The 13,517-nt window shown below is 34.3% G+C and overlaps 1 protein-coding gene across 1 annotated transcript in view; it reads right to left on the minus strand.

Moving 5' to 3' along the window:
• Positions 1–6,431: 6,431 nt before the first annotated feature.
• Positions 6,432–13,517, minus strand: part of LOC150097546 (beta-alanine transporter-like) — a 34,928-nt gene continuing 27,842 nt past the window's right edge. The window contains exons 6-9 of the mRNA XM_090406949.1: positions 12,485–12,696; positions 10,029–10,210; positions 6,868–7,031; positions 6,432–6,732 (exon numbers count right to left, since the gene is read on the minus strand). Coding sequence (XP_090263075.1) covers positions 6,627–6,732; positions 6,868–7,031; positions 10,029–10,210; positions 12,485–12,696 — 664 coding nt within the window. The 3' untranslated portion in view covers positions 6,432–6,626. The remainder of the gene's footprint in view (positions 6,733–6,867; positions 7,032–10,028; positions 10,211–12,484; positions 12,697–13,517) is intronic.

The following is a 13,517-nucleotide window of genomic DNA, read 5'->3' on the forward strand; positions in this document are numbered from 1 at the left end:
AGAAAAATGCATCGAAGATTTCTCCTGCTTTCTAAGGTAACTCTACGTGTGTGTGTGTGTGTTAAAAAGTCTTCAGCGTAAAGTCCGCTAAAATATGTCATCTGAGTGAATTCTGGTAAATTTCTTGACCGCTGAAGAATACTAAATTCTTCAGATGTTCAAAGTTTATCAGTCAATTATTTCTCTTTGTACAAAATTCCACGTACAAACTTTGAGGGAAGGTAGGGAACATCAAAATCAACCCTATTCACATAGGAAAGCATCACCGGAAACGCCACCCGAAAGTGATAGGTGGCGCTGTTCGCCAGCGCTCCAGGTGAGCAATTGGGGCTTCCTCATTCAAGCTTTCGACGTTTTACGAAGAACAAGCGTCGTTTTACGAACGCTGAGATGGCAGACATGCACCTCGTTTACCATATGATGTATCCAACTACTATTGAACTATTCAGTTACGCCTAATAAAGTTTTTTTTACACTACTTACTGCCTTGTGTTATTTCTGTATCTTTGTGTCCCTGTTAGTACCTTCCGTGGTCATGCTTTCCTATGTGAATATGGTTGATTTTGTTGTTCTCTACCTCCCCTCGAAATTTGTAAGTGGAATTTTGAACCACCCTGTCTATCCTACGATTGTTTCACCGACAGTAAGCCAGACCCACCTCCATTTAAGGTCTTTTTTTTATTGTTGTTTTTCTTCCATCTGATTCTTTTACTATTATTCATGCTTATGGGCATTCTTCAATATCATTTTTTCTCTCCATCTACATAATAATCCAATAACTGGATTGGAGATCCCTGAATGCAAATATGATGTCAGATAAATATTCTACAGTTTTGGTTTTTTTTTTCCTCTGAAATTTAATGGGATGTTAAATTATATTTCGTTAGTTCATACTCGTTTTATTTGTTGAATTATTTTGAACATCCAAATATTAATGTGCAGAATAAAACAAACAAACGTTGAATTATAGTCATAATATTCTGTAAAACTGAACTTTTATGGCAATTCAAGTTTTAAACATTCTTTTGGTGAACCATGGGATCCAACGAATGGGGAGATTACAACGGTTTCAACTTCCCTCGTCCCTTTTTTGTGACTTCTCCAGAATGTTGCGAACTCTCTCAAATTGGGAACATGTGAATTGTTTATAATTTTATGTAAAATGATTTTGGAATCGTTCATTGGAAAATATAGTCTAAATATATAAATAAGTGAATTACGTATTTTTAAATAACACTTCGAAAAAAATGGTGAGAAAAGTCCTCTTTTTTTTTCAGATCCATAAATTACAGACATTTAGCAATAAAGCTCAACTTAAAATACTTTGACATTTCATTTTTAAAAAAAGAAATAAAATGTTATAATCATCCTATATTCTTAGTTAAATTTTTCTTTTATAGCAATGAATTATTATTATTATTATTATTATTATTATTATTATCTGAGACCTCCAGGAAGCCTACGACTCATCGAGGGTGGCTCACTCACTGCTCTCTGGGAGAAAAACCTAACTCTTACCCCTTTCTTGAGTGCAAACAAACTTAACTTCGATGGATTCCGTCGTGTTCTCTCCCTGCCTTCCATAACGAAAAATTTCATCATTTGAAATGCTATAACACCCATTCAAAAGTTTATAGACCTCTATCATATCACCCCTCTTTCTCCTGTTAACCACAGTCAGTAATCCATATACTCGCAATCTGTCCTCATAATCTAAATCCCGTAATCTGGATATAATCTTTGTAACTCTTCTTTGCACCCTTTCCACAGCTTCTTTATCCCCTTGAAACCCTGGAGACCAAATCTGCGCACAGTAATCCAAGTGTGGTCTTATCAAAGCTTCAACATCGCAATTATTCTCTGAGTTGTATTTGCAACTTTCGCTATGTGACCTTTGAACTTTACATTCCTATCCACCAATACGCCAAGATTCCTTGCCTCTTCAGTTTCTTGTAGCCATAATTAACATTAAACTGGTAGCCATTTTCGTTTGTCCAAATTTCCAGTCCATTCAAATCATTTTCTAATTGCTGAATATCAGTAGCTTCCCTGATTTCCCTGCTTATCTTCGCATCATCGGCAAACAATTGCACATCTGATGTTAGATCCTTCCTGATGTCATTAATGTATAGATTGAACAATAACGGCCCAAGGACTGAACCCTGAGATACACCACTGGTGACCTTAAATCTGGCAGATTCACTCCCAGTGTATACCACTTTTTGATCCTAGTCTGTCAACCATCCCCGGATCCAAGTCAGGAGTTTATATTCCAATCCCATGTCTCCAGTTTATGCAACAGCCTTTCGTGTGGTATCCTATCAAATGCCTTAGAAAAATCCAACATTATCATAGTGTGTCCATTTCTTTTATCCAACCGTAACATTGTTATAATGTATGAGCAAATTGCTAAAACATGACCTTCCTTTAGTAAACCCATGTTGTTCCCTGCAGAGTATAGAATGATTGTCTACCCATTTCTGTATGAAAGGTCTTACCTTCTCTAAAATCTTTACTACCACACCAGAGATACTGATAGGTCAGTATTTAGACATATCAGTTTTTGCACCACTCTTGTACAATGGAACTATATTATATTCTTTCCATTCCTGTGGTATCATTCCTGAGCTGAGACTCAAGTTATTCAAACATGTGAATGGCGTAGCCAGGTTGATCATAATTCTCTTAAGTTGATCATAATTTCCAGCTTTGTAGTTCAGCATGTAACCTGTTTCAATCGGAGCATTTAATCTCCGTTAAGAATATGGCTATTTTAGTGATCACCAACTGGTGGTCACTTTCAATGTGGCTATTTTATACCAACTGGTGATCACTGTCACCAATTGGAGACAGTGATCACCAGTTGGTGGTAAAATAGCCATATTCTTGACAGAAATCCTTCTGATGCTATGAGCAATCCTTTGGCCTCGAGTTCCTTCTTTCACATGCTGCTTGAGAAAGTTGTCTCGCGACAATTCAATAAATTCCTCTTCTTTCTTATCATGAGATTTCTCTTCTACCCAATCAATGTCTGGAAAATTAAAGTCGCCCATAACGATCGCTCGTTTTGTACCCATAAGGCTAAATTGGCGATGGATTTCTTCGTCCCCTGCAACTGAGCTACCAGGTCTGTAGCAACACCCCACCATATATTTCATTCTGTTAATCTCCGCTGTTAGACTAAAACTCACCGCTACATGGGACATCGTTACCATCTTTGTTTTCTTGTGTTTCTACTCTAACTGGAGTTAAGTCATCTGATATCACGAGTAGCACTCCTCCTCTTCCTCTCCTCTGTCGTTCCTAAAAATAGTATATCCATTACACTCGATCCCACTTACCATATCTGATTCTGACAGCCAGGTTTCACTAATGCTAACAATCTCATGCCACATCGTATTCAATGAAGCAACAAACTCAACCCCTTTGTTTCTAATGCTCCTGGCATTTGTGTATAGACATAATAAATTACCACCTAGCCTATTCTTATAATTAGATATGCAATCTATTTGGACTTGTTCTAGAATTTTCTCTTTTCCCTAAGAAATTAGAGTATAATTTAGAGTATAATTGAGAGCGATGTATTTCTTAATTGTTCTTGGGCTTGAATAACTGAAACGTGTTTCATAGGACCAATCCATCGTTTGCGATATTCAGATACCAAGATTATTGATCAATGGTTCAGACAGAGATTGTTAGTCATGGTATCAAATATTCTCATTACTTCATGTAATTTGGACAATTCCCAAACTCCTTGTTGAACTTATTCTATGAAGATCTGTCTTTCGCATTTCACCACGATGCTCTTCTGCCCATGAAGTCAGATTTCTTTGGAAAAGGAACTGCATAAAATGGCTACCTATTCCAACAGAAATAGATTGTAAATTAGGTCTAAAATGTTTCGCAATAAACCATCGATGCTGTTATTATAGAAATAATGTTCAAAATTGTAAAAATGTTTTTATTTTGAAGTAAAAAGCCTGTAATGTAGATAAAAGCAATACAATGATGAGTAAAATCCACTCTTAAAACGAATTAACTTAGGTGATTTGCTTCTAACGTTTATTTTGTCTGTTTTATGGAGTGTAACTTCGATTGTCGCCGTATAAGTGGGTAGCTTGTTTTAACTGCGAAGTCCATAGAAAGCTTTTTTACACCCAGGATCTGAAGAACAGGATCCGACCCAGGATTTTTACAGAGATATTTAATTTTAAAAGTTTAAATTGCTTAAATTATTTTCTAAACATAAACATCCCACTTTGAATACTTAGCAAAAAAAAAAAGTTTATATCACTTCTATGCAAAGGTCAAGTGAAATGAATCATAATTTTTCATTCCTTTTCCAGAAATAAATGATTCCTTGATTACTAGCATCTAACTATTTACTAATCTAGATCAGTGCTTCCCAAACTTCTGGATGTCAGGGTCCCCTTTGCAAAAATTAAAATATTTCACGCCCCCCCTCGAAAAAAAATCGTAATAGAGACATATTATTATAATATTTAATGTATTTTTATTCAGTACAAAACATACACAGCGAATATTGCAAAAATCAAATGCATATATTACATTTTTTGCCTTACCGTTTGGTTCTGAAGACGATGCGGGCTGTTCTGGTAAAATATGAAATACTGTGCTTCTTCTTTTTTTTTTTTTTTTTTGAGTCTGTTTCTGCTTCTTCTGATTGTTCGCGGGATTTTTTTTTTATTTTTTATCAGCCACTTATCCATCTCGGGGTTAAATTTTTTAACGTAGAATAGATCAAATAATATCACCACTTACCGATACTGGCACACCACAGACTGATAACATGAAATTAGTGAATATTACCTGAATAAGGGAATCCCCAGACCAGGAACATTTTTCTCTTTTGTGACTTTTCTCCCTTTACGGTAATTAAGTCTAACGCGAAACAGACAGCAAAGGCAGGTTATTAAAACGTGCATATGATTGGTGCGGTATTAACAAAAGATCGCGCAACCGAAACATAAAAGCATAGCTGATAATTGAGTTGAAATGCTCTCTTCAACCGAATTCCATATGTGAAACTGCCATAACATATATATATCCCAGTTGTCTCTAATTGCACTATTTGTTGAGAAATATATTACACAGACTCCTCATACCTTATTCACTGGCATAATAAAAGTTCTTGTTTTGATTGCCTTTGCAGTATAGTGGCTGTTAGGGAGGGGTGTTGTTTACCACTGCAAGCGGGTTACTATCTCCCCACCTGAACTTGTTTAAGCCTTTTTTTCATGTGTGAAGTATATGCGAAACTTTTATTGGTAACAGAAAACTAGCTCGGATGACAGTGATAATATAAAACGAGTTTTGATATGTATAAAAAGTCAATATGAATAGTCCCTGATTACGAACGCGTGATGAAAGGGACAGGAAGATTTGGAGTTTCCCTGGAGAGCATTCGAAGTAAATACAATCAACCACTGCTTTGAAATGAAACATATGAATAAGCAATATTTACTAATACTCATTAAGCGCCGAAATACGCAGGAAGCAAAGTTTGTGAACCAACACCAATGTGTGGATTTTTCCATTAAAATATAAAAAATAACAAAAAAGAAATAATAAAAGTTAAATACGTTTCTTTTAAAATAAAAAAAATCTACTTAGTCTTAAAACATTTTAAATTTGTTTTCATTATTTCACGGCCCCCTCAATAAAACCTACGGCCCCCCAAAGGGGCCGCGGCCCTCAGTTTGGGAAGCGCTGATCTAGATGACAGTTTCAAACTGCTGCCATCTATCGTCAAAACATTAAACTAATCGCAGAACGAAATGTTTCATGGGAAATATTACTAGGAAATATAATTCATTATTAATAGAAAAATGGCACACTTATAGATTTTAAACAATGGGTTCCACTTTTAGGAAGAGATAGTGTTTATTTTAAGCCTTTGAAAGAAAACAAATAAATTTAAGTAGTAGAAGAGGGCAAAATGATATATAAGGATTAAAACTGGAAATTTTCATTATGGACAAGCAATAATACAGATTGTTATTAGCTAGAGAGATTATTGGTCGGCCAGCAGAGGAGGAGGATCGCAATTAAACGAACTTTTGAAATAATTAAATTTTCAAAATTCGAATGGATTGGTACCTGCAATTTCACAGGCTAGATGCTGCATTTCCTCTGAGTGTATTTGTAGAGATCACTGTAAGAGGGCGCTATGATCGAATATATAAGTATGTCAAATAAATGTTTGCTACAGAAATAATATTTGCAAACAACAATTAGTAGATAAACTATTGTTCCAAATTGCTAATAATTTAACCCAGTGTTGATTGTATTTTTTTTTTTACTTAAAAATATTATTCAAATTTATTTATTTCACTTTTCTTGGTATCGACTGCTTCGCCTTGTAACCTGTTTTATTTGCTTTTTTTATATTAAAACATCAACCAACTTAATTCATTATGAAAACGCCCAATTTTATTTATTGTCAATCAGCAGAGCAACCTTACAAGTATTCACGAATATAATTGCGAAGTTACAAAGCAGCGATTTCACCGGCTGGATGATGCATTTCCTGGAGTCACATCCGGTCCTTAGTTTATAGATTTAGGACTTTCGATTTAGGCTATAACTAATTTATGGTTGGTCTTTCAATACTTTTCCTTCAGGTCAGCAGTAACAGGAGATGAATTCCTCTGTGGTGGTTTTTCTTTTTCATTGAAGTCTTGATTCGCGTTATTCATGGATTTCCTTAAACTAAAAAATATAAATAAAATAATATGGTATTTTATAATAATTTCAGAAGATATTTCCATTTTAAACAAGACACATAATTATAAAATATATTTCATTTATCAGAAAACTGAAGATGTTAGCTATTCAGTGATTTACCTTATGCAAGCACAGCAGCTCTGACCCATGCCGAAGTTTTTACTATCTTCGAGAGTTTGAGGAAGATTCTGGTTTATTGTCTCGGGAATAAAAGCAAAAAGAAATGCTGTCACAATGTTAATTCCTCCGAATATGACGAACGGGATGAACTTGTGATATTTACTCTGCAAAAAAATATGGAAAAAAAATATAAAAGAAAGACTAAAGAACTGATAAATGTAAACTCATAATAAAAAAAGATTTCTCATCAGTCGTTTATGTGAATTTACATCCATACTTAGGCTGTTTTACTAATTTGTGAACCCATCTTGCGCGTTTAGGTGCAGGAAACACTGCAAGTCTTCAATGAATTTCTGTAATCCTAAAATAAAGTATCGTAATGCTTGATTGGTCTCATGATTCCAGATGAGTCATTAACCTCCACCTTTTCCTCTAGTTTATGTTGGATTCTGAATATACAGAGATTGGAGTAATTATTATTTGCTTCAGAATCCAACATGATCTTTCATCACAAAGACTAGACTTGTAAATATTATTTAATGTAAATCACTTGTTTATAATTTAATATTATAAGAATTTCTATTTGATATTTTAACTGGGAATTAATTGAAATGTAAATGTAAATATTCTTTATTTGTTTCTACTTGTAGAAACAAATAAAGAATATTTGAGAGAGAGAGAGAGAGAGAGAGAGAGAGAGAGAGAGAGAGAGAGAGAGAGAGAGAGAGGATTGGCATTCGGTGTTTGAATCGGAACATTCAGCATTCGGGGAAACAGAGTGCGATAATAGCGAGTCGGCAAGTCACTCAAGCAGCTAATTAAAGTCTACTAGTCGAGAGGCAGTTTGCTAATAAGTTGTAGAATAACAATTATAGCTACGGAAGACAGCTGAGTGACTACTAAATAGACTAGCGATACTTGAGTTGAGATTTAATTTCAGGGCCGACCTTTCAAGGAAACACAGAATCTTGAAGCATAGAGCCGAGTAACTAGAGAATAGTAGAGGCTGTAAAGTTGAAGTTTACCGATAGCCGTGTTTAGAATTGTAGTGCCTAAAGAATTAATTGAATACAGGCGGAATGAACAACTGTGCATATAAAACCTCACGTTAAGGAATTAAGAACTACTGATCACTCTTGAATTATTTAATTCAAGAGTGATCAGTAGTTCTTCATGCAAGAACGTTTGTTTATGTGTATTGTATCCGATGATTAATTCAGTTATTGCCTAGAAGATTTATTTTAATGAGTGCCGTTTACTGTTTATAGTGTTAACAGTTATAAAAAGTGTTTGCGTATAAGTAGATGAAGAAAGAAGATTATCGGTAAGAATATTCCAACCATTAATATTCCTATACAGAGAAGTGTGTGAGTTTCATCCTAGAATTTCCTTATACTAACAGTAACTATTGCGGAGAATTAGCTGAAGTGTAAAATTAAAAGTGTTTGTTTGTGAAGAGGTTTTACTGCAATTTTTACTGTATTGGGAACTTTAGGAACTGTGAGAAGACTGTACTACAGATAACATGAACTTAAGTGCAAAATTTATGATTTTAAAATTAAATGTTTGTTTTTGTTAATGAAAAGTTGTATTTTGCCTGAATCTCTTTTACTGCACCATTCATAAAATATTCGAACCAAAGCGGGTAAATTAAGTAAGTTAAATATGATGAAAGAGTGAAGACCAGCTATCACCCGATTTCCAGACATTTAATACACAAAAAAACTTCCTTCCTTTGGGGAACAAGAAAAGTTATAAGATTTGTTTTTTTTACAAAACACTGGATGCTTTATTGGGTTTTTTTTCATCCCAGATGTAAATGTAACGCTTGTCAAACGAAAGGAAGAATGTACAAAACTGCCTTACAATTATTATCACTTTCATTGCCAAGCTGAAAATTGGAATTTCGTGTGGTGGCCAAATTATTTTTATTTTTTTATTTAGTTAGCGACGTCCACGCGATAACGCGTGATCGGCCGTTTGGTGAGAACTCGCATCACGTGATATCGCTTGATTGGCAATGAACATGTTAAGCACTATCTCCCACTTGAATTATCCCAAAATTTTTATTGAATAATTTCAATTTTTTTAAGAAAATATTATTCGCGTTTCTTTTTTTTTTTTTTTTTTTTTTTTTTTTTTTTTGTTCCAGACTGTCCCACCGAGTGGCATTTATCATAAAATAGTTGAATCATATCTTCAACGAAAGAAAATTAAACATACATGCATAACTGTTTATTTGTTTTCCTTTTTTCGTAGTCACGACCGAAGTAACTAAGCTAATGAAGGCAGTGTATGATGGCCTCTGTTCTTGCTTCTGTTCTCCTTGATGTTTTCCTGTTTTGGGGGATGAAAAATCCCAGTTTTCCGAGGGAGAAAAAAAAAATAAGAACCATCTCCTTAAGAGACTGACCAGCTCATCGTCACTTGAAAACTTCTTATAGGGTTCTTCCCATCCAGTGCGAATCCACATCTTTCTATACAATGGTGGTATCAGCTACACTACAGAAGCAGGATAAAAATAAATAAATAAAAATAAAAGATTTCAAGTAAAGAAACGTGGCCAATATTTGCTTCATGAAATGTTTTTGCTTCGTATCAACAATTAATAGTTGATGTGGCATCTCAATCGCTCCATATAATCATCATCCTTTCTAAGATACCGAGACTTGCCACCTGTCTCCACTTAATGTGATATTCCGGAACATAAAACATTAGAACAATGTAAGAATAGAGCATGTGTCATATGCTTTATTCTTACGTTGAATATTTTTAAACTAAAGCATGCATAAAAGGAACGAACATTTATAATGGAGTTTCAGAATAACGATTTTTATTCATATCAGGAAAAAAAAAATATTGCTGTAGAAATAGGGACTGACAAATGTTCTAAGATTTAATCTGTTTACGCAAAAATACTGCTGCCCCTTTATTTAAAGAAGTTTTTGACAAAAAAGTATTGACACTGTTTAATAAAAATATGCAAAAAAAGTTACAAGTGACACTATTTTTTTATCGTTTTTGATAAAAAAAATAATGGCTGACAAAAATTTTCGAAAAGAGTTGAAATTTATGAAAAGAGTTGTTGACAAAAATTATCGAAAACGCTGTTGACAAAAATTTATATAAAAAAAATTTAAATAAACAAAAATTAACCTTACCAAATATACGATGTACGGAACATCAATACTTGCAATGTATGCTAAAGTGGCGGTAAGTCCCATTGCTATTGATCTTATCGGAGTAGGATAAAGTTCAGCTGATTGTTGGTAGACAACCATAAAAGCTACTGAGGCCCCAAATTTGCCAATAAGAGAAGCCCCAATGCGAACAGATTCCATTTCTGAAAAACAAACAAACAACTCAGCAACAGTAAACAAAGAAAATAATAATTATTACTACCCATGTTGAAATTGCTATTTGTTGAATATTTTAAGTATGTTATCAGCTAGGTGAATATTTTTTTACTTCTTCATTTTTGCGATCCATTCATATAGACCTTGGCATAATTGTTTTCACGTTCCTTGTTATGATGTAACGTTTATTGACTATTGTAGCAGGTGCATTTCGTAGTCGATATTCATTGCCTTTGGAAAACATTATTTTAGTATAAAAAGAAATTGTAAAATAGTACAAGGAATGTCATTCTGCTTATGTAGAACGTCTACCTACATGACAGATAAAACATTCGTCGTACAGAGTCTAGTAGTTTCGAAAGGGATTCCGATTTACAAGACAGAGTAATGTGGGGAATACTTATATATAACCTTAAGTCATTGTTAGTTTGAAATCTATTCGTGAGTAAGGAATAATGTTAATGGTAGTGGGAAATTTCATATAGAATTTAATGGATTTGATATTTATGATCCTTCAAATCAATTTAGTTTTTATTTCAAACTAGACAGTTTTGAGAATTAGATAACCCGGACTATTCTGGAGACTGAACATGGAAATTTTTCAACCCACTTCAGGTCTCCAGTAAGCAGGATAGTGGTTGAGGTCGGGCACTGGGCAAGGAAATTCACCTTAAGACAATCACAAGCATCCATCATGGCACACCTAGAGCAGCTACCGATTCTATCGAGTAAATGAAGTCAATGATATTCGCACATTTACATGACGTCCGCTGTTTTACCGACGAGTCAATAATTGTACCTGTTATTCGCTAGTCATGTATGACTCACCAGTTTAGTTGTATATCAAAGCATGAAAGAGGAGACAGAAAATAATATCGGATTTAACCACATGGTGGATGGATGCGTTTGTTGGAAATGAATAATTTTTTATGATATTTTATTTCACAGAAAATTGTATTTATATTTGGATTTTATCGATATATTTCGCTAGCACTTATAAACGTGCTCTATTAAGTTTGAGTTCCTTCTCCCTGTCTGTATTCTTCACTGATGAGCTTGCCAGTTCCTCCACAACACCACTAACGTGGAGTGTCTTTTTTGCATTAAAAGATCACGATGATATGCTTTCTTTTTAAGATGTTCCCTTCCTCTCACTCACACACACTCATACAGAATGATAGGACAGTTCTCTTAAGGTTGTTTAAAGTCGTCACTGCCACAGAAATAGAAGAAATGGCATAGCAGCACTCCCCCACGCCACCTACTGACGTTATTTCATCCTACAGTCTTATCTATATTCCACTCTCTTTTCTTTATTCTTGGAGACTTTCCATTACCTTCTCAACCATTCGAATAATTCGTTGAATCACGTCTTTTACATTTCATTTCAAGTGTTTTCAGAAATTGTCTGTTTGTTCAGAAATTACCTGACTAAAATTTTTATTTAGAGTTGCGTTTAGTGCAATTGTGTTAGGGCAATAGTTTTCTCCAAAACTGCAATTTTTAGACGGTTTTTACAATGCATCAAAATGTCCTTTTTTTTCTCATTCGAACAGTTAAAATTTTTAACAGTTCGAATGAGAAAAAAATTTAAAATTATAAAAATCACCTTTAAACGAAGTGTAATAAATAAATGTTCATTACTATTTTATAACCAAGTAGACAAACAGTACTGCTGATCTTTTGAAATGATAAAAAAAAGCTGATTAAAAGCTATAATGATGACATTACAATCATACTATGGCTGCGTTTTATTATGGTGTAACTTAAATGACACGAACTCTTCCTAAGAGTTTGCATAGCTTTCTTTTATGAATTCTTAGTTCTTTTCCTATCTACTATATAATCTTGTCCGCTTTGTCCGCCTCTGTTCTACGGAATGTTAGTTGATCAGCTGTAACTGCGACCTTTATGACAATTCATTCATCCGGGCACTGTTTCTGACATTTGCGAATTTTTTCTTTTTAGATTTTATAAGAAAAATAATTTAGTTAAAATTTATTTTCCGAAAGGAAAAAATATTCCCCTAAAATTTATTTTTAGATGAAAAATAACCTACATAATTTAAACAACCCGATGTTCCTTCATTTTGGTCTGTAAGCATGTCTTCTTTTTACATACATTAACCAACTACAATATAAGAAAGTGATAGATCCCACACGACAGTGGAATTAACTGATATAACAAAATCTTTTGGATATGGCATTTAGTAAAACTAACAGAAAAAGATCGCGTTATTCATAATATATCAAATAACTTACCGGGAAAACAAACAGGTAATAAACAGACAATTCCTGTAACTAGAAAAAATCCCACCCCACTCCATCTTCTACCAAAATAACCCATAAACAGCCAGCTTAATACATAGCCTGGAATGTCAATCAGAGTTAGCAGGAAAAAGTTAAGAAATTCGTTGCCACCCAAGTTAGAAACGTTCATCTGTAAGCCATAGTAGCCCTGAAGAACGCAATACCTGAAAAAAAGAGACAAAAATGTAACTCGGTACGTGTTTTAACTCGTGAATATAAACACATACAATAATGTGAATGTTTTTATATTCACATTATTGTAAAACTAGTGATGAATTTGAAGGGAGAGAATGTCCGCTTTTATTCAGAAAGCATACACTTATTATATTCTCAAAAAAATGGAAAGTAATTATTTTTTCAAGGTTAATATTTTTCGACGAGCTTTGTAAAGATCCCTTCTTTCCTATCTTAGTACGGTTAGTCATAATCATAGATACATTAGCTATTACTGTACGGTAAAACTACAACCTTAGATCACCTAACTTAGAACTCAAAGAAAAGTATTTCGAATTAATTTAATTATCGTATGATGATTCAGCGGCCGTGAGTTCCCTTTACGGGAATGTACGGCACCATCTCAGTCCTAGGGTGGATGGGCACAACGGTTGTCTGATGTTTTGCCATATACCTGCGGATGAGGAGCGATGTGTGAGTCGGCACATTGTCGTGGTGTAACACCAAGTCTGGTTTACCCAAAATTCAGGTCTCTTCCTGCACACATCATCCCTCAAACGCGCTAAAACTTCCTCAACTCTTTGTTTACCATCTGACCGTGTGGTACAAATTAATTCTGGACAATTCCTTTCCAATCAAAAAACACAACCAACATCACCTTGATCTTTAAGTGATTTATCCGTGCTTTTTTTTGGTCTCCTCCGTATGTTTGGTTCAGCAATCGAAATGCCTACGTAAAAGTTTTACCAAGTTTGCTAAAATTTCACACACTCACACACACACACACACACACACACACACACACACACAC

This window comes from Typopeltis vanoorti, chromosome 17 (genome assembly GCF_054136105.1).
Source record: "Typopeltis vanoorti isolate ZY-2024b chromosome 17, IOZ_Tvanoo_1.0, whole genome shotgun sequence".
In the NCBI taxonomy this organism is placed as follows: domain Eukaryota; kingdom Metazoa; phylum Arthropoda; class Arachnida; order Uropygi; family Thelyphonidae; genus Typopeltis; species Typopeltis vanoorti.